This window comes from Vigna unguiculata, chromosome 2 (genome assembly GCF_004118075.2).
Source record: "Vigna unguiculata cultivar IT97K-499-35 chromosome 2, ASM411807v1, whole genome shotgun sequence".
In the NCBI taxonomy this organism is placed as follows: domain Eukaryota; kingdom Viridiplantae; phylum Streptophyta; class Magnoliopsida; order Fabales; family Fabaceae; genus Vigna; species Vigna unguiculata.
In genome coordinates, this window is record NC_040280.1 from 24,819,060 (window position 1) to 24,840,197 (window position 21,138).

Here is a 21,138-nt window from a genome sequence, read left to right on the forward strand (position 1 = left end):
TTGAGTAGAGTTTATCAGTATTAATTTATGAAATGCTAAGTGGGTCACATCACATGTTTAGGTTCCATCCATCAAGTTAAAGAAAAAAGATTGCATCAAATTTGTATTCAAAAGTTTCTTTCACGATAAGGGACAATAGAATTAACAAAAGTAAATTAACGATTAATAAGAAGTTCTCTCACCTAAATTTATGTATGATTTAATTGGTTCATACGTAAATTTTAAAATTTATGTATAATGATTTTACATCACACGTAAATTTTGATAATTAAATTATAAAAGTGTCATAAAAAATAATTTGATGTAATACTAAAAGTATTTACAATAATCATTACTCATAATCACAAAAGTATCTTATAATTTGAAAACAAGAAAAACAAAATCTATGAGACCTAACTTAATCTTAGAAAATCATATCAAATTATACTCGTAATAACAAAATATCCTATAACATAAAATTAAAAAAAAAAATCAATTTATGATTATCTAGTTTATTATCAAAAAATCATATCAAAATATTTAAGAAAAAAAATTAACTTCTGCCGATCGAAAAAAAATAATATTATGGTACATATTTTACATCTGATTTCTAAATTTCAGAGTACATTTGGTAACGTGGTACGTTTTTTTATATTAGAATTTCTTTCTTATAATGAAAATTTTATTTTAAATCAGTAGCTTGTAGCATAGGAGAGTAAACTTTTTTTTCAATAGTAGGTAAAAGTGCCGACTTTTTCAAACAGAGACCTAGAGAGTCATCGCTGGGTGGGGGATTATAGTGCATAATGCGTTTGTTCAAATAATTATTTTAAGGAAAATATATAACTAACAAAAATTTAAATATAGTTTTATCATAGTTTTTTTTTTTTTACTATTTCTGCCAAAATGAATTCGTAATTTGTTAGAAGTGGGTTTTAAGCCTAACTCAATCTCCCACGAAACCAGCTTGTAAGATAAGATTTGCACCTCATTTATATACTATAAATGACCTTATCTCTAGTCAATATGAGATTTCAAACATAATTTTTTATTCCTAAGTGTAGTGCTCCGATAATATAACTATAGATCATGGACTAATTAACTAAGCTAATTCATTGTTTTTTTTACATTCATCATGATGTTATTATATCAAGATTCCTCCTAATTGGTAGTTTTTGGAGGTCTTTTTTATGAACGGTAAATGTTTGATAAAACACAAATACAAAAAAATTAAGAAATATTTTATTAAAAATATGACAACAAATTCATTTACATAAGTAAAATATGATTATATATAAAGAGAAAATACAAACAACAGAAATAATAACATAATAAAAAATCATAACAAAAAATTATAATATAAAATCTAACCTAAACTCATTACAGAAAACTGAAAGAAATCAGCATGAACTAATGAAGTTGGAAGGTGTCTTTCTATCCTTTCTCTTAACAATCATGGACATATGCTTTGTTTGTTCTTCATAATTATGTTCCTCATGGTAGTTGTAAAAGGCACATTGATGTTAAAACTAACAATCTTTCATTTTTATAACTTGAAAAATTATGTGCATAATTTGTTTCTTCATTCTCATACAGTGTTCTTTTGTTTATGTAACTAAATTTACACTTGACAATCCATTTTCAATTTTAGTGTTTTTTTCAATAGAGAAAAACGTGGCTGTGTCTAAAATACTTATACATGAGGATATTTATTTTCATTTTTATCGTATATGATATTTGTTTTTTTGCCTTAGTTGTTGCATCTTTCCATAATTTAGTTGCCGCATTTTTTTTTCTTTATTATTATTATTATTATTATACTATATGGTTAGAAATATAATAGTTAAGACCAAAATAGTCTTAAATAGGCTTGGACAATATGTATTCAACATTATGCTTATCTATAAGTTCGGTCCATTAATGATAATAACCATAAATAACCTACCTAATTATTAATTAAGTTCAGTTGATACATAAATTAAAGTAACAAAAAAAAGGTGAATTTATACATATTAAAGGATATATTGAATTATTATTTAATTTATTAAGCATATTTCTAAGAGTTTTTTTTTTCATGGTTAACTAAAATAGCATTTACCCTATCCATACGTATAAAAAATAATCTCTACGATAGTATGGTCAAGTAGTGCTTTAATATATTTAAATAGTTGCACTATTTCTACAAGTGTGTTTATGTATTAAATAATTTAAATCATTCATAAAATATGACAGCTGATATATTTTTTAGGTATACATCATTTAATTGAGTTGATGTACGAGAAATACTTAAGCCGTTAGAAGCAAATGACCATTCATAAATGCAATATGAGTTTAATGATTTATCTTAATATTTCTAGAAAATATCTTTCTTATGCTTTTAAGGAAAAGACCTTCATTTTTGTTGTTTGTCTTTAATCCTTCAAATGATATCTAAAACCATAAAAGAAGAAGAAGAAGAAGGAAACATAGAAGAAGTAGATCCCTTCAACTTTTTACATGAAAAAAATGAAAAAAAAAAAAATTTACCTTGTAGCTTTCACCTTTGTCCCTTTGATCCTCATATTATATATCCAAGATAAAAAAAAAAAAAAGAAGAAAAACTGTGTAAGAGAATTAGAAGACATATAATGAGAAGAAGCAATAAAATAAGTATTTGTCTTAAATACCAGCAACATTTAAATATTTATTTGTTATTTTCACTCTTTTTCATGAATACGATATTTATAATAGTGAGGTAATATCCATTAGAAAATTTAAAACATCAATATAAATTAAATAATTTGGGTAGTAAAACATTAGTACTGGTTTTCCTAATCTTAATCTTAAATAAGATATTCATTAAAATATAAATAAATTTAAATTTTGAACAGAAATAGTTAACACAAAATAAGAGACTATTATTTTGATAGTTACCAACTTCATAACATGTTAGTCTTTTATTGCTATTAATAGGAAGACCTACAAAATATTTAACCCTCTCAGTTGAAAATAGAAATAGGTTCAAGATTATTACTCTTAAAAACATCATTAAAAAAATTGGTCATTAATTCTTAGAACCTACTTCAATTATGATCAGTTGAAGAGAGTTGTGCAAAAAGTCAATTCTCCGAATAAAAATTTAAAAGACAAATGAAAACATGATAATCTCTTGGGTGGAGTAATAGTAATAGTCATATTTGGATCATAATATGCAACAGTGGCAAAAGTCTCACTCCAAAAAAGCATTTGGAAGATTAGTACCAGCAATAGAGATAGACTAATATCAATTATATGCCTATGTTTTCTTTGTATGGATCCATTTTGTTGGTGGGTACGGGGACAGGTAAGTATGTGAGGAAGACCATGTTTATCAAGATAAGGTTTTAAACCCAAAAACTTTGACATTGTTAGTTTGAATAGACTTGAGAAGGTTATGATTTGTTTGATTTTTCAGCAAAATTTTTAAAATGATTGTTAAAAACAGAAGTTGAGAATTAGAACCAATAAAATAGCTCTAACTTAGAGCTGATACCATGTTATAAATGAGTTTTAAGCTTAACTCAAACCCACAAAACCAGCTTGTAAAATGAGGATTGTACCAACTTATATATTATGAATTGCACTTATCTCTAGTCAATGTAGAACTTCCAATATTATATTCCAATATTATATAGTATCTAGAATCATTTGAACTAACCATGGGTGAACCCATATATCTATATAAACCAACAGGAACTGTCATACGTAGTATCAAACCTACTAAAAGGTGGTTGATGCATTTTTTCTTAAGCACAGATATCACAAAACAGCTTACAACGTGATTTGTTATATTGAACACGACAAATATTCAAGATTTTCTTTACCGTATCATAGGAGGCATGTCCAAAATGAGAGTTCCAAAGAGACAATGTAGGTTTATCAGAAATTGATTAGAAACATACGTTCCACCTTTAAGAGTTCCTTTAAGAACGATCCGTTTTGTGGCTTGTTTTCCACATAACAACAATCAAAGTGAAATTCAAAATAAACCTTGTTATCTCATGCACACTTAGAAACACTGATTAAATTCTTTAAAATAGAAGGAACATCTAAAAGATGATTCAAAACCATTTTAGCATTCTTATAAGAATATTTATAAACATCTGAGCCAATATGAGAAATGTTAATACTTGTACCATTACCTAACTTGACAAATTCATTGCCATTGTAAATAGTTTTGGTTGTAAGGTTATTGAAACCATGTGTGATGTGATGTGTGGCATCACTATCAGGATACACAAAGGGTCAATAACAGTGGAGGGAGCTCCCAACAAAGAGGGTGTATCATCATCCATGATGATGTCTGTACAATACAGTTGAGACTGATTACACTATTCTGTCATTTTACAAATACATTGTCATGTGATTTTTAATATGATTTAAATAACGCCCTGAGATAATCGATTAATAAATAAAAGTGCTCTATTATATAAAGTGTTGACAGCACATTAGAGCTCACGACAAAAATGTACTAATAATGTTTTTAATAAACGAAAATGATTTTCTTTCGACCAATGCCCTTAAATACATTTGCATTAATTTATTTATTGACATCTTAATTAGTATCCTCATTTTAACGTCAAGATGTGGAAATATCACAATTACATGTCGCCTGTTTTCAATTAACAAGACAAAAGTAAGCCAACTGTTCTCATAAATGTTTTAGAAACGCCACTTGCAGAAGACTATACCACTACCATAGTTTCTAAATGCAGTTCATGAGTGAAGCACATTTGTCCACAGTTTTTTGTAACGTCAGTGACAGTAACCATTTTATTTTATTTGATAACACACATGGGAGAAACCTAGTAAAAAAAAAAACTACCAGGACAAACACACTCAAATAGAACGAGCAGTGGAAACTTATGTTGATGCTTATAATCATTCTATTGATTGTAGAAGGAGATGGTTTACTAAAGCATGTCCATTACTTTCACGGCTTATTAATATCTTCACCGAAAAAATTTATAGCCGCACCAAAATTATCATATATATATAAGCTAAAACAACTGGTTTGCACATTGACCTTGTTTCCATTTTTCGTAGAAAGGTTACATCTGCTTTCAATGAAAGTAGTTGTACCACTTAATTTCTGCATTTGAAGCAACTGCCTAATATGAAAGAGAGAAGACTAATCTACAGTTCAAGAATTCGGCAAAGTCCAACCTAAACTTTTCAAATTCCAAAGATGCTTGTTGGGCCAAAAAAATACAGAGATCAAATCATAGTAATATCAATTTATTCTAACGCCGTTACCAAATTCAAGATATATAGGTTCTAGTTAGCAAGAAAAGCATAGGAAACAAATCTTTAGAAGTATAGTGATTAATAGTGAGAAACGGTTTCACATCCCGCAAACTAGATGCATTCCAAATCTCTTCCAATAATCGTAATCTTCTTATCTTTCTTTTTTCCTTTTGAAAAACAAAGAATAACAATCATGTAACCTATAAAAACACTCGACAAATGCAGAGAGAACTTAAATATAGTACAACTATTAAAGGAACCAGTTGGTTACATTAGCCTACCAACATAGGTAGCTCGGGGATATTGCCGTTGCAGCTGTGGCCACTGAACAAAAAGTTGATCAGCCATCCGGAACTTGTACAGGAGCAAGCCACTCAAGGAGAGCCTTCTCACTCTTGCAATACTCTCAACATAGAAAATTGATGACCATTTGATTCCCACTACCTGCACAAGAGAAGCAGAGCGATTTCAGTACCATTACAAATTATCAAATGAAGTAGATAAATTCAGTTATGGAAACAATAAAAATTAATGAGGGGAACAAGAACCTTAAATATGAATGCAATTGCACAGAGGGGAATGCAAGTTCCAGGTCCATTACAAAGTATCTGGATAATAGCATACATAATTAGCTCAAATTGTAACAGACTAAAATATGATAACAGAACCAAATCATTTTGGCATAGTACCACTTCAGGTCTAATTTTAATCATTAGCCACAGCGCATGCCCCATTGCAATTAATGTAGTCCAAATTGAGGTTATATACGATTGACCAACTTCCCTACTCCGATATATCTTCATGAACTGGGAAGTCTGTGTGACCCTTGTTGCATTCTGCAGTAAAATTTATTTCTGATCAAAATCTGTAAACCAGCAACAAGCAGAAGTGAAAATACAGACAGTAAGATATATTCTCTATTTTCGGTCCCAAGTCTGCAACTGGAAAAGGTTCGAGAAGAGCTCAATAAAAAAAATGACACCATCAAAAAAAAATACAGCCATTCAAGTTAATTTATTATTTTTAAAAATTCCATCTAGGTAGCAGCTACTTCTTGCGACAATAAGCTATTTGTACAGTCCTAGATACTCGTGAAAAAAGCCTATAAGGGACTGGACAGCATTGCTTTGGGTCTACCTTATTGCAAACAACAGTAGTCACGTTTGTATCCGGTAACAATAATTACTCTCACATTCAATTCTAGAGGAATTCAGCCAATTTACTATCCCCAAAGAAAAAGTTTTATTTCCCTATAACTACCAAATGACAATATATGACATAATATTTTGAGCACCAATTACTATAGGCATTAACATACATAATTTTGAACCATATATATCAAAAAAAGGGGTATCGTGTTAAAAACTATCCAATTTTATATTGTAGGATGTCCCCTGCCCCCTGCCCAACCTACACACCAGAGTAAGAAAAGATAAATAGAGATCACTGATAAAAGGTACTTCTTGAGACAGTAAAATATAGAACCTCAGTAGCAAGGGAGTTTTCCAACAACTGAGCTTTTTCAAGACTCATATTATCAGTAGCAGCAGCAATGTAGAATCTTGGATTAAACCTATCTTTCCGTAACACTGCCAATAGATTAAGCATCTCAGCAGTATGACCACCTAAAGCAGATAAAATTATTAATTTGTGGAATTGTCATGGAATGTTTTGATATGGATGGAAAAGAAAGGAAAATAAGGTAAAACCTGATCCTAAAATAATGAGGGTACTGACAGGTTTTGAAGCTCTTTTGCTCAAGGGCCTGCGACTGTGATATATGACATAAAGGAGACGAACCAAAATCAAGGAGACAACAAAAATGGAACTTGAAAAGACAGCAACTGAAGACACACTGCAGCCATTGCATTTGTCCATCGGGGGTAGGTTCAAGATTTCAGTCACAGCTACACTTACATCTTTACTGCAGAATTCAGAAGAAAATCAATGTTGTAGATATAATTAGTGTCATAAGCAATTAAGCTGGAATTTATACTTGCAAGTTGTAGTTACATAAATACATACATGGAAGAAGGGATGCGTTGCTATAACAAACACATCGAAGAAGACTAGATTTTACATAAACCAATGTAGAAGAGCAGAAACGGAAATACAAATAAATGTACACACGCACACACAAAGTTATGATGATGATGATGATCTTGCCAAATCAGATAACCATCCCCCGTAGAAATCCCAGTCACCATGCCATCTCCCAAAATCATTTTGAGAAATCCTTTAACTTAACAATAGTATCCTCATATGGTCATGACATTTAGCAAGATATTTATTTACAACTAACAAATCAACTTTATAAAGCCTAATAAATATTATGGCGTATAATGGGGGGAAAAGTCTCCTACTACATCAGTTTCAGGTCAATACTATAGATGGGAAATAGGGGTGGCATTGAAGGCTGCTATCTGAGAAAAATACTCACAAGACCAAAAGCTCCCAAGATCTCAAAATAAATAATAATAGCCACTTTGAACAGCTTGAGAAGGAATGCTAACAAAATATTAAAGAATGTAAAAACTTGGCCAAATCCCAAAACATTACGTCTGGAAACCAATAACCATATCATGTGGTTTAGTTTTATACCAAACTATTTTTTTACAAAAACAAGTTTGGTGTTTTTCAGAACCAAATTGAGAGTGGTTTTAGAAACCAGGAATTGGTTGGTTCCAAAGCCAATTTTAAATCTGGTTCAAATACCAACCTGGTTCTGATCTAAAAGCAGTACCAAAGCATGAACCAATAACCTGGTTTTAAACCCTGGGTTTAGGTTCAGAACTAGTTTCAAAATAAGTGTTGAATATTTTTTTCCCAACAAAACCAATTTTAAATGGAAAAAAGGGAAAATATACCCTGCACAAAAGTTTTGTTGAATCATGAAAGTGTGCATCAGACAGTGTTATCATTGGTGCGATGTGGCAGAGGGCTGGCATTTCGCCATATAAACACGCCATTGCAGCCTATGGCGCTGCCATAATGGGCATCCCTTCACAAATTAGAGAATTAATAGTTCCCAACTCTTAGCACATCATAATTGAGAGATTAAATAACTCTATTAATATTAATACTGACTGGTTTTCAGCACAATAATATTTCAAAATCAGATTTCAACGAACAGTGCCAGTGGATGTTTAGGCAAAGTTATTCTAGTGAGTAACACCAATAATAATACACTAAATGAATTCAAATCAAGCAGCAATTCCCAATCTCGGAATTTAAACAATAATACGAAGGGGGTAATTATAAGATTAAGAAGAATAGTTTACAAAAATAAATTCCAGTAAGAAATAACAGCAGTAAAAATCTATGAACATTTTACTCACACTGTGATCCAATAGAAAGATTAAGAAAGAACGGATCTTACCGAAGACCATGGTAGTGGGATTTAAGGCGGCGTAGGAACGCCTCTGTTCTCTGGTCTGCTCTTGGTGGCGTTCACCGATTCGATTCGAGGGTCTCTTTTTACATAAGAGGTAAGTTACCGAATCCGTGTTGAAATTTACTACAAGTTCCACAAAATTTACCAAATGAATCATAAGTATATTTAAGAGGTTATCCTTACAAAGAAAATCAAAGAAGAAGTTTGATGTTTATTGATATTTGTAAGAGAAACTTCCACTAAGATTCTGAATTTAGTTAAATTATTCCTTATATTCCTTCCCAATGATTCGAAAACCATATATAATGACATTCAGCGTAATTTTGCTGTTTAACCTTTCATAATATTTTCCAAGAGTTAATTAACATTTTTGTTTTGTTGGTTCGGTTCATTTTGTTCTTTATTATTTTTTAGTTTAATTAAAATTTTTTAATTTTCTTAAAAAATTTTTAATTTTCTTAAAATTTTTAATTTTTTTATTTAAAAAAATAATGCCACATAGTAACATAGCAGTTCACGATTATAAAACGTGTCAAACTAATATTGGTTATTTTCAATTTAATTTCTTTATTTGAATTTTTGATTCAATTTAATCTCCAATTTTTTAAAATGATTCAATTTTGTCCTCTCCAATTTGAGATCAAATTAATAATTAAGTTTAATTACAATTTATATATTCATATTAAAATAATTTTGTTATCATTTATACATCAAATCGCTTCGTAAATACTCATGTTATTTTATTTCTTACATTTTTCACTTGTATGCTTTTACACTTGAAATTTTGTACACATGTAAAAAATAATAATAATTTGAATAGTTAGATGGAGTAATTTGATCTATAAATATAATAAAAATTATTTTAAAATGTATATATAAGTTGTAATTAAGCTAAATTCCTAATTTGCTCTCAAATTATAAAGGACAAAATTGAATCATTCTAAAAAATTAGAGGACTAAAATCAAAAGTGTAAATAGAGAGATTAAATACAATGTTAGTTTGACCGTGACACAATCGTGACCTGTTACGTGACACTTTTTTTTTAATTAAAGTTAATTTTTTTATCAAGTTGAAACGTGGCACAACCGTGACGTGACATGTGACAATTTTTTTTAAAATAAAAAAATATTTAAAAAATATTTTAAAAGAATTTAAAAATAAATAAATTAATTTTCACAAAATGACACGTGACATATATAAAAACGGTATTAACGTCAACTTAACGGCAAGAACCAAATTAAACCTTTTTAAATAATTAGATAACCAAATTAAACAAAAGATAATAAAAAGACCAAAATAAACCAAATCAAGACCAAAATGGTAATTAAACCTATTTTCAAACTACAACATAAAATTCATATAAGTTATGTCGGTATAACAAATATGAGACTAAAACATAAATAAATTAATAATAAATAATATAAAGAGAGTTCACATAAATTTAAAAGAATGATTATATATATATATATATATATATATATATATATATATTTTATTTTATATAATTGAAATTATGTTGTAATAAAGAAAATTAATTTCGTAAAACTAAAGATTTGAAATACTTATCTCTTTGAGATAAAAGTATTTCAAATGTTTAGTTTTACGAAATTAATTTTCTTTATTATAACATAATCTTTAATTATATAAAATAAAATTATATATATATATATATATATATATTATTTATGAGAAAATTATGTAACTGGTATAACACTAAATTTAAAAGAAAAAAAATATAAATTACGTATAATTTCAATTTATACATGTTTAAGCCTGGCCAACAGAATTCACTTTTTAAATAGACTTAGTCTGGCACAAAAATAAATACACGGCTGGATTAAAATTATATTGTGCTTAAAAGTTAATTAACTAAAACGTTCTCGCCTTTGTCAATCCGATTTTCTAATTCAAATAGATTTTATTTATATAGTAGTAATGTATATTCTTAAAAAATAAAATTGCTTAATAGAAAAATGATATAGCTACAAAAAAAGTATATTCAGTTATATAAATGCATTGATAAGACCAGTATTTATAAATCGAGCCTCTTGATGTAGTTGAAAAAAAAAATAGTAATAAGAGAAAGGAATATAAAAATGAGGTGTATTAAATATTAGAACGAATAATTGTGAGAGACGTCATTACATATAAATAATTGTATAATTATCCTAAATAAAGCAATGTTTTTAAATTTTGTGCCATCTTTAATAAAATTTTATTATTGTTTCTATTAGGATTAGAGGTGTCCAGAGGAACACAAATTTATGCAAGAGACATGATGTTTCATATAATCTTGGTGTCTGTTCCGTCTTTTAGTGTTTTGTTCTCAATCTGGGTAGCGTGGCTACAACGAAGGTGGGGAGTGTATGTAAAGACACTTTTGAAGCTTAAGTCAGTAAAAATATAAGTAGGTCTGCAGTAATTAGTGAATCGTAATCATATCTCGTAAATTGTGATCTATTTATACTACCTAAATATGTCTTACTTAGGTCTAAGATTTACGAAGTTGCTCAATCCTAATATTTCCTTAATTAGCTTATGTACTCTTAATTGCTTCATGATTCGTTGCCTAATTGAATCTTGTTATATGGTGTTTTAGATGAATCGTGTCAAAATGACTTCTACCTTTATCAAAATGAACTTAGTTGTGATAATCTATATGATTTCATCTCGGATGGATCGAGACAGTCTCTACCACCCCTGTAAATAGGGCTAAGACAGTTTCTATATCCCTGTAGATTGGGCCAAGAGAATGTCTTCCGCCTCCTATGGGTAGGCATGGCCGAGGTGATTTCTATCACCTCTATCACCTCTTGCGAGTTGACCGTATAGATATGGCAGAGGTGGTCTCTATTCTACCACTTCCTGCGGGTTGTGCACATAGACGAGGTCGAATAAGGCTTGGAATGTATAATTACATTTTAAATTTGATTTTTTTTTAAATAATCTGAGTAAATTTCAACTTGAACAAATAATAAATTCTTATTTTATTACACAATTTGTTAATATAATTATCATTTATAAACTGCGCTGCTAAAACTGTATTTAGATGATGACGAAAAAGCTAAAATATTATAATTAATTAATTCGGAAAAAAATGAAAGCCTGGTAAATTAGTTTAGGGCTAAAGCCCAACAGAAAGAAAAGTAAAAAGATGAGACCAAAACATATGGCGGCTAGTAATTGCAGGTCAAAAATTACTTTTAGCTGACCTCGCACAAAACAGTTGGAATAATATATCCATGGTGATGGAATTAAGATATTTTATAACTGAGAACAGAATAAGCTGCAAATGCAACGGCATAGTTCATACCACAATAACATTCCTCCAATTGGTTCCCCATGAGAGGGAAACAGCAACGTGGAGCGGAAGACTCGTTCTTCGCTCCAAACGCTTCTGCCGCGCACCACAATTTGGGCTCACCAAACCACCGCAGGCCCGCACGTAGGAACCGAGGCCCACACCAACCGAACTTGAAATACCGTGTCGTGAACAAGCCTGCTGCGGTTTCTTCCTTCAACTCTCATTCCGTTGAGGATGTCAACGAGGACGTAACTGTCGCATCTCTAAATCACCATGGCGAGGACGCGGGCGGTGCCTCCGAGCTCAACACCGTTGACGGCACCGATCGCGTGGTTTGTTCCAGCAAGGTCGAGGAAGGAGGCGGCGATAATGATGATGATGACGACGGTGATGATGATGACGATATTCAGACCAGGCTTGATAAGCTGCTCTGTAAAATTGAGGAACCTGATTTGTCCGAGGAGCAGATCAGAATCAATGATCAATTGCAACAAGATGAGGTAGAGATAACGCTGTAGGAATTAAATCTTCGATCGCTTGGTTACTGTTTTTTTTTTTTGACATTATTGGTTTGGGCAAAACGATCGGAATTAATGTTTTATTCTCGGGACAAAACTTAGAGCTTCTTAGGTACTTTTGGTAATGTTCTCCTATAGAAATTGTAGTTACACCTCTATTTGCATTGGAGTTGAGAGAAAAACTTGGAATAACTTTTTAGGTGCTTCTAATAATGTTCTACAATTAGAATTGTAGTTGCACCTCTATTCGCATTGAGTTAGGACAACGCTACACAACTTCTTAGGATCTTTTAGTAATGCTCTCTATTTTCAGTTTATTTCGGTAATTATGAATTTATGATAATTATTAATGTGAACTTTTATCGCGATGAAACTTTAATTTGATTGGAGAACAACACCAGAAACACCTCAGAAGCTGCAAGTAAGTTTGCTTTTAATGTCAACACAGGTTGCCAGTTAAAACTCAATTCTCCCTGAAAAACAGCAAAAAATACGGCTAAGAACTTCATTGAGTTTGGATGTATTGATTTGAAGCAGAATTAACATGGCATGTGATATCTAATGTTGCAGATACTTGTGGTGGAGTCAATTTATGGAGAAAATGTTTTCGGCCTTGAGAGATGGAAAGGCTTGCGTTGTTTTCAGGTCTTGCTAAAAGTCTAATTATTCAGCTATGGCTATGTTTCATTACAATGCAAATTTTCTGAAACCTAATACTGACTCTCGTTTCTTTTTGCCCTCCCTCAGATACATATACACATTGATGTTTTGGGTGAAATAGCCATCACTGCTAAGTTGAACTCTTTTAATCAACTTGAGACTGTAAACAGCAGTTCAGATGAATTCTTATACACTTTCAAAGTCCAATATCTTCCACCGGTTGTTTTGACATGTTTATTACCTAAGTCTTACCCTAGCCACCAACCACCTATTTTTACACTCTCTGTTAAGTGGTTGGAACCTGCGAAGATTCTGAGACTGTGTTCCAAGTTGGATTCAATATGGGCTGAACAACAAGGGCAGGAAGTAATTTACCCTTGGGTAGAATGGTTGCATGGTTCTTCTCTTTCTCATCTGGGATTTGATGAAGAAATCACACTTGGGCCTTATGGCATGAATGTTGTCCAGGATGAGCGCGTTGTTTCTGGAGCTGAATGCATTGATATTGATATTCCTTTTTTACGAAATTACAATGATAAGAGACACAATGAGAACTTCCTCAAAGAATTACATCAATGTAACATTTGCTTTGGTGAATATGCAGGTAATTTCCTATTTATGCCTGACTTAGTGCTTTACAAAGATGCAACTAATTTTGAATTTCATCTTATTCCATCACATGTCACATGAGAGTTACCTTCTCTTGTTGAGACTCAAAACCGTATGTCTGATCATCGCCATTCATAAACAGTTTCTTTGAACTTCATTGGTGGTGAATCATTAACAGTTCAATTAATTTTAATAATTGGAGCTATGTTACTTAGTAGATCACCTATGAAGCACTCATAAAATGAGTATTGGGTACAACACGTATCCAATAGCGGTTCTTCTCATCTTGACAAATATAGGATATGATGTGTTTAACTACTTTAAAGTATATATTTATGCATGTGTATAATTCACAAAACACAAAATAAATGTTATTGTAATTGAAAAAAATTATATTAAAATTGAAAATTATTACTACTATTATTCAGATTGAACATACGAAATACACTAAACTCAAATGTATATATGAACTAGGAATAATAAATAAATGAAGAGCTCTCCGTATTGAATAAACACCCCTTTAAAAATATTTCTGTACTGTACGGCTTCAAATAATTTCATTTCTCACCATTTAATGAAAAATTAAAAGTGACATTTGACTTATATAAGCATGGTTTATCTATTTCTTGTAACTCTTTCTTTTTTATTTTATGGGTGATGCATTTTTCTAGTGACTATTAGATTTTAAAAGTGTTATGCTTTTATGTTTTTTTTTTTTATTTTATTTTAAAATGTTTTGATGTTTTGTATCTGTTTTTGTGTAATTATTTTATTTTGATTTTAAAACTGTTGCAGTTTTGTTTAGTTTTGGTTTTAAAACATTGTGGGTGAGTACGTGTTGTGATGGTGCACATGTCCAGTTGTGAAGAGGATATGGAATGCAGATGACATGACAGAATATGTTTTATCAAAGTATCGAAACGCATGTGTCAAATACCTATGCAACACAAAAAATGTTGAGTCCACCAACTTGTTGGTGCAACATAGCAGCCCATCAATGACTAACCTTATGTTGTAGTAGGCTCATCGAAATGGTTAATTTTGTTAGAAGAAATCCTTTGTTTGACTTCTTTTCATCATAATCCAGTTCATGGCTTCATGCTATTTCAATTCTGACTTCAATCCCTTTACTGTCTTTGGCTCTTTCCTCTGATAGAAAACTGGATCTTACTCCTTGTCTTCTCTATAATTTTTTTCCCCAACTTATGGACTTCCGTAGTTTTTTATGTGGAAAAACTAGTGCTGTATCACATCACTGCTTGAGCCAATGCATTTCTACTTCTTCCTATTGACAGCAAGGATAATATCATCTGCATTGTTGGCTTCTAATTTCTGAAGACTTTTTCAGTCCAGTGTGCTTTATTATTTATATGCACGACTTGGGTCTAATTTTTTCAATGTTTGGTCTAATAGAGTTAATATTGAACATATGTCTGCCCCCTTTACCTATCAGGTTCCGAGTTTATCCGGTTGCCATGTATGCATTTCTTTTGCCTCAAATGCTTGAAGACCTTTGCCCAGATACATGTAAAGGAAGGAACTGTTAGTAATCTTCAATGTCCTGAAGCAAAATGTACAGTCATGATTCCACCTGGCCTTTTAAAACACTTGCTAGATGACAGAGATTATGAGCGCTGGGAATCAATGATGTTGGAAAAAACACTTGCATCAATGTCTGATGTTGTTTATTGTCCAAGATGTGAAACCCCCTGTATAGAGGATGAAGACCAGCATGCTCAATGCCCAAAATGTTATTTTAGTTTTTGTACCCTTTGCAGGGAACGACGCCACGTTGGCATAGCATGCATGAGTCTAGATATGAAGCTTCAGATTTTGCAGGTATGTTATTTGGATCCAAAATTGGATGAATGGTTTAGTTGTCAATTATTGTCATAGACTCACATCTATGAAATTTCTTTTTTGGTGAATACATAGTGGTATATACTCTTATAACCAGCATCTACTTATATTTTAAAGGCTTATTATTGCATTAAAATGTAGTTGAATGGTGATGAGATTTTTTGAACTTGATCTACTTTTGAGAACTATTATACTAATGTTAGATTGACGAAAGTCAGTGTCAATAAAAATTATTGAGTGGAGTAAGTATAATGCTATTCACTCTTACTCCTGTAGTAAATAGTCCATTGGCTCCACCCATTTCTTTATCCTTTTTTCCCATCCGCATGAGCCCAAGAGAGCAGGGAGAGATAGAGAAAACTAATAAGGGAGATTGATTGAAAATGAGGGTGATACAAAATTATGTGTGATACGAGTTATATTTATAGAGCTTATTGTCAAATATTATGTGAGGGATAATATCAAATGAAATACAATTAAATCATGGATAAGAGATACAAATACAATGGTGATGCTGTAATCAAATTGGCAAATTACAAATCCCAAGCATGGGAGTAATAAACAATACTATCGTAGGCAAAATAATTTACAGAGCTTATCGACAAATGTGATGGATAAATCAAATGAAACACAATCAAATCATGGGTAAAAGATACAGATACAATATACCGAATCAAATTGGAAAATTACAAATCCCAAGGGTGGGGGTAATCAACAATACTATCACGAGCAATATATGTTGCTAGTTTCTATTGCTCTTGATTGTCAAAAGAGCATGTATTTTGAGTCGTGTCTTTCTATTTTATTATCCTTCATCTTGATTTTTGGCTGTAATTTTTAACCAAAAAGTGGCTTCCAGTTTTCTGATTTTCGTCTTACTTTAGGACCGTCAAAATTCATCCCATTTAAAGGAAGATCAAAAGCGTAGAGAACGTGAAAAGATTAATGAAATGCTCAGTATGAAAGAAATTCATCGTGATTCCAAGCTATGCCCTTCTTGTGACATGGCAATTTCTCGAACTGAAGGTTGTAACAAGATGAAATGTGGTAATTGTGAACAATACTTTTGTTACCGCTGCAACAAGGCAATTGATCCATTAGATCCTTATGGACATTTCAGGTATTTGGCTTTTTAAAAGTAATACACTGCCAAAATCTTTTGCATGATTTGCATCTGCCTAAATTCAAATTACATAATTCTTATGGGACTCTATTTCATTCTTTCAAGGGATGGTTCATGTGAGCTGTTCCCACGAGAAATGGTTGAGTCCTGGCAAGAGCGAATAAATGATCGCCAGGTAGTAGGACAGTTACACGCTGAGCTTTTTCCTCAACGAGGCTTGACATGTCCTAATTGTCGTCAATTTAATGCAAAGGTGAGCAAAGTTTTCTGTTTGTTTCTTGCTAAAATATTCATGGAAGTGTCTATTTGAATGACATGAGAATTGTTGAGTTACTGAATTAATGAATTCTATGCATGGATTGTGATTGTGGATTTGGTTAGCCTGCGATACAGCTGAGAGGAACTCTATTTTATTATCAACCACAGAAATGACCTTCCAGTTTTTTGTGTATTATATTTTGACATCCTCGTACATTATCTTGAACTTGAATATTCTTATGTTTGCCGCCATTTGCACTGCATCTGCTATTACTTAGAAATCATTCAAGGATTTTCCTATTCTCATTGTATGTCTTTTGCATCTCCAAGCAATACCTTTTGTGAGGTAATGTTTCAACTTACGAACTCATACAACATGACCAAAAACCTGTTACCACTAGTAGTGAATTGGTTAAAGGAGGGGCTATTCCAGGGCAAACTGCTCATTTCAGGGTCTTAACAGTCGAAGAGTCCTTATTCGTTGTGGTTGGAAGATTGTTTATTTGTCATCACTAACTACTTTCTCCATTGCCATTTTGAATTTAAAAACAGATTGGAAATAATAATCACTTGTTTTGCTGGGCATGCCAAAGCCACTACTGCTACTTGTGCAAAGAGATTGTGAGGCGCGGCACCAAGCATTATGGACCCAAGGGCTGCAAACAGCATTCCGAGGGATAGTACAAGCATAACAAGCATAACGCCTAAGAATTTTATTTATTTTTCGGTTATTTTTGGCACTGGGAAATGCCACAGGTTCAATAGGTTTTTTCAGACTGACGAAGCCTCCTTGATTAAATGCAAAGATCGAAACCATCTGCAGTGAGTTCAATTCTATTTTGCAGCAAAATAAAGTAGAGACTGGATGTGTTTCAATATCGTACATTTTTGTTTCTGTAAGAGAAAAAATGTAATACGGCATTTTTTGGTGTTTTTTTATTTGGAACAGAAAAGTCCTCTACATCAAAATACATACTTTTTTTTGTGAGTAAATCCACAACTTCATGTAATTTTGTTGTATGTATTGAAAGTTTTCGATATGAAACTTATATGGCACAGACATTAATTTTGAAAACTTTATTTTTTTTAAATATTGTAAAAATGAGATACTAGACAGGAAAACAGGCACCTTCCTATCAGGTCAGGTCTACATAATTAAATTTAAATTTTTATCTCCACTATCCATGTTTTGTAAATTTTTCACGGTTGACTGATCACATTATTGTATTTATTTACAATGTTATCTTGAAGCATACATTTTATGTATTAAGATATTAATTATATATTCACGTAATACATAATAAATTAGAAAAAAAAATTAGAAGGTAGTTAAATGTATAATTTTATGTTTGTTAATTAATTATTTTATAATGTAAATATTTTTAATTATTATAATAATTAATTTATATCGACAAATAAAGGTAAAATAATATATAAAAAGGATGACACAGTATTATTATGAGTTTGAAGTTTGAAGTTATCGCTGTAAAAGACTCTCATACTCATAAATTTTATAAGTTTTGTGATTAGTTTTATTAAAAAATAGGTTAAAATATTTCGATGGTCCTTGTTTTGGTTCAAAAATCTCAAATTGGTCCTCGAATTTTAATTGATCTCAATTTCGTCCTCATTTTAAGTCCTCATTTTTGTAAATGTGTTTTAAATCAACCCAATCGTTAACAATGTTAAAATTATTAACGTTAACTTCATTTTAATATTCTGACGTGGCTTTATTCATTATTTTGAGGAGTGAAAAATTGGTACGTGGACCCTGATAATTAAAAGGGTTAAACATGTTTTTGGTCCTTCAAGTTTCAATGAAATTTGAAATTGGTCCCTCTTTGAAACTTTTGACTAATTTAATCTTTCATCTTTAGAAATGTATGAATTTAGTCCTTTTAACCAGAATTGTTAAGTTTATCTAATGTTAGTACATTTCATAATAGTATTTGAATTGTTTACATCAGTTGACCCATTTTCGCTTAAATATTAACTCAAATATTATCATAAAATACGTTTAAAACTTCAAATAAACTTAATAAAATTTGATTAAAAAGACTAAATTCACGTATTTCTAAAGATGAAGGACTAAATTAGTCAAAAGTTTCGATGAGGGACTAATTTCAAATTTCACTGAAACCTGAGGAACCAAAAACATATTTAACCCTAATTAAAATAAGCACTGTCATTGAAACCCTAAATTACGGAATTAGGGATTGAAATTGCAGCCAACAACTTCTTCACTTCCACCCTGTCCAACGAAAAATCAACACCACCAATTACATACCAATTATAAAATTAGGTTTTCCAAAACCAAAATACGAAAAAAAAAACGTCCACCAAAACAACAAATATCATACCTTGAACTTTGGGCAACCCCAAAATTTTCTCACCCCTGTTCTTAGTAGTTCTAGCACTTCTCGTGATTGCCTTTTCACCGCAATAGCAAACAGGTGTTAAATCGAACCTCCTCACCGCACCTCCATGAGAAGAAACGCTGGAATTTTTCATTTCCCATCCATTGCAAGTGCAGGACGAGCAAGAATGAGAGGGAGACATTACCAATCTTACCAAATCAGAACGGAGGAGACAACTTCACCTCAACCTTTTCAAACCCTAAGCTTCAAATGTTATGAACATAAACTCTTTTTAAAAGAGAAACCAAGAACACATGTGTCAAAACAACTGAATGACACGTCAGAATACACAAAACAACCACATCATCAGGAATAAACGCCGTTTGTCAATTGATAACGGAAAGGGTTGATTTAAAACACATTTACAAAAATGATGATGAAATTGAGATCAATTAAAATTCGAGAACCAATTTGAAATTTTTGAACCAAAACGAGGACCATTGGAGTATTTTAACCTAAAAAATATTTTGAATAGTTGATAGTGTAAATTTTTACATTGTAATATCTTGTGCAAGTTGGATAAATTTAAAATTAAACCTATTTTTTATTCTTATGTTTAACTCAATCTTTGTATTTTAAGTGAAATTCTGTTCTATCCATATATTTTATCTCATTCCTCTCTCTTTATATATGACAAAGTGCTGGAATTAAAATACTATTTTTTTATTACCACAATATTTTAAGAAAATGTAATCATTTTAGCTATTATTTCTTTGTGTTATTGTGAATATTAAAGATTGTTAATTCCTAAAGAAAAGAAAATCACTGGTACAAGCGACGAATATTCAACAAGCACTCTAGTCTCTTAAACCTAATTTAAAATTATAATACATGTGAGTTTTATTAAGTACATAACTATATAATTTTTAATAAATTTTAACTACAAAAATAATATGTTATATTTTTATTTATAAATTTTACTACTAGTAGAAAAGTGCGCTAAAGTATTAACACTTTTCATTTACGCCGAAGTAATAGAAAACAAATTAGTCTAATGTAAAATATAATTAAGATATAATTAATTATAATCATTCAAAAAGTCTTTTGTTTAAATACTTTTGCTCCTGTGCTATGAATCATAATACCTTCAAATTAAACATTTGGTTATTCATTGATTTTTTTTTTCATTTATTAAAATAAAAGGTAATTTAGAAAATAATTCTATTTTTAAATAATTAACAAAAACATAAGTGTTGTCGCGCTTATAATTTATATTTTTTTAATTTTTATAAAAATTTAAATTAAGATCAATAAAATAAAGAATATATAATTAATTTTTAAAATAATTGTTAGATATTAATTAAAAAAATAAAATATATACATAAAAAAATACTTTAAAATAATTATTAAAAAAAATTAAAATAACAATTAAAAAGAATTTTTTAATTTTTTAAATTATTTATAAAATAATAATTAAAAATAAAAATAAAAATATCAAATATAGGCAAAAAAAATTATCTCCTCTGTATATTTTATTCTAGATATTACAAATAAAATAAAATAAAATTGTATTCCTAATTATTCTTTACAAACCTAAAATCAAAAATATGAATATACATGTATTATTATTTATTTTCATTTTCTGTTATATTTATTATTAATAAATAAACTATTCACAATAATAAATAAAATTATTATTTTTTATTTCTCTCTTTCTAACCATACATCTCTTTCCCCCTTTTTTGTATACATTTATTTCTTATTTTATTTTCCTCTATCTCTTCCCAATCTCCCTACATATTTGAGAGAA

General features: G+C 30.5%; 2 protein-coding genes across 5 annotated transcripts; one reads left to right on the forward strand and one right to left on the reverse strand.

Moving 5' to 3' along the window:
- Window positions 1–5,295: 5,295 nt before the first annotated feature.
- Window positions 5,296–8,901, reverse strand: LOC114170327 (UDP-N-acetylglucosamine transferase subunit ALG14-like). Of its 3 annotated transcripts, XM_028055812.1 has the most exons (7): window positions 8,624–8,704; window positions 8,112–8,245; window positions 6,954–7,168; window positions 6,730–6,869; window positions 5,934–6,080; window positions 5,793–5,852; window positions 5,381–5,688 (listed from the first exon to the last, which is right to left on the reverse strand). In XM_028055812.1, the coding sequence occupies exons 2-7, from the start codon at window positions 8,147–8,149 to the stop codon at window positions 5,512–5,514; spliced, it is 777 nt and encodes a 258-aa protein (XP_027911613.1). In that variant the 5' UTR covers window positions 8,150–8,245; window positions 8,624–8,704; the 3' UTR covers window positions 5,381–5,511. The 3 variants fall into 3 exon arrangements, with proteins under 3 accessions (XP_027911609.1, XP_027911613.1, XP_027911617.1); XM_028055808.1 differs by lacking the exon at window positions 8,112–8,245 and having other exon boundaries at window positions 5,296–5,688; window positions 6,954–7,163; window positions 8,624–8,901; XM_028055816.1 differs by lacking the exon at window positions 8,112–8,245 and having other exon boundaries at window positions 8,624–8,877.
- A 3,000-nt stretch (window positions 8,902–11,901) lies between these two features.
- LOC114173723 (E3 ubiquitin-protein ligase RNF14) lies at window positions 11,902–18,016 on the forward strand. Of its 2 annotated transcripts, none has more exons than XM_028058288.1 (7): window positions 11,902–12,443; window positions 13,032–13,106; window positions 13,209–13,725; window positions 15,184–15,569; window positions 16,475–16,710; window positions 16,819–16,966; window positions 17,302–17,653. In XM_028058288.1, the coding sequence occupies exons 1-7, from the start codon at window positions 11,982–11,984 to the stop codon at window positions 17,314–17,316; spliced, it is 1,839 nt and encodes a 612-aa protein (XP_027914089.1). In that variant the 5' UTR covers window positions 11,902–11,981; the 3' UTR covers window positions 17,317–17,653. The 2 variants fall into 2 exon arrangements, with proteins under 2 accessions (XP_027914089.1, XP_027914088.1); XM_028058287.1 differs by having other exon boundaries at window positions 11,903–12,443; window positions 17,524–18,016.
- Window positions 18,017–21,138: the final 3,122 nt, after the last annotated feature.

Coding starts and splice junctions, on each gene's coding strand:
- LOC114170327 (XM_028055808.1), bottom strand. CDS start 8,795: ATGATTCATTTGGTAAATTTTGTGGAACTTGTAGTAAATTTCAACACG. Junction 6,870..6,953: donor CCTCATTATTTTAGGATCAG/GTTTTACCTTAT, acceptor TATCTGCTTTAG/GTGGTCATACTGCTGAGATG. Junction 5,853..5,933: donor TTAAAATTAGACCTGAAGTG/GTACTATGCCAA, acceptor GCTATTATCCAG/ATACTTTGTAATGGACCTGG.
- LOC114173723 (XM_028058287.1), top strand. CDS start 11,982: ATGAGAGGGAAACAGCAACGTGGAGCGGAAGACTCGTTCTTCGCTCCA. Junction 12,444..13,031: donor ATCAATTGCAACAAGATGAG/GTAGAGATAACG, acceptor CTAATGTTGCAG/ATACTTGTGGTGGAGTCAAT. Junction 13,726..15,183: donor TTGCTTTGGTGAATATGCAG/GTAATTTCCTAT, acceptor TTTACCTATCAG/GTTCCGAGTTTATCCGGTTG.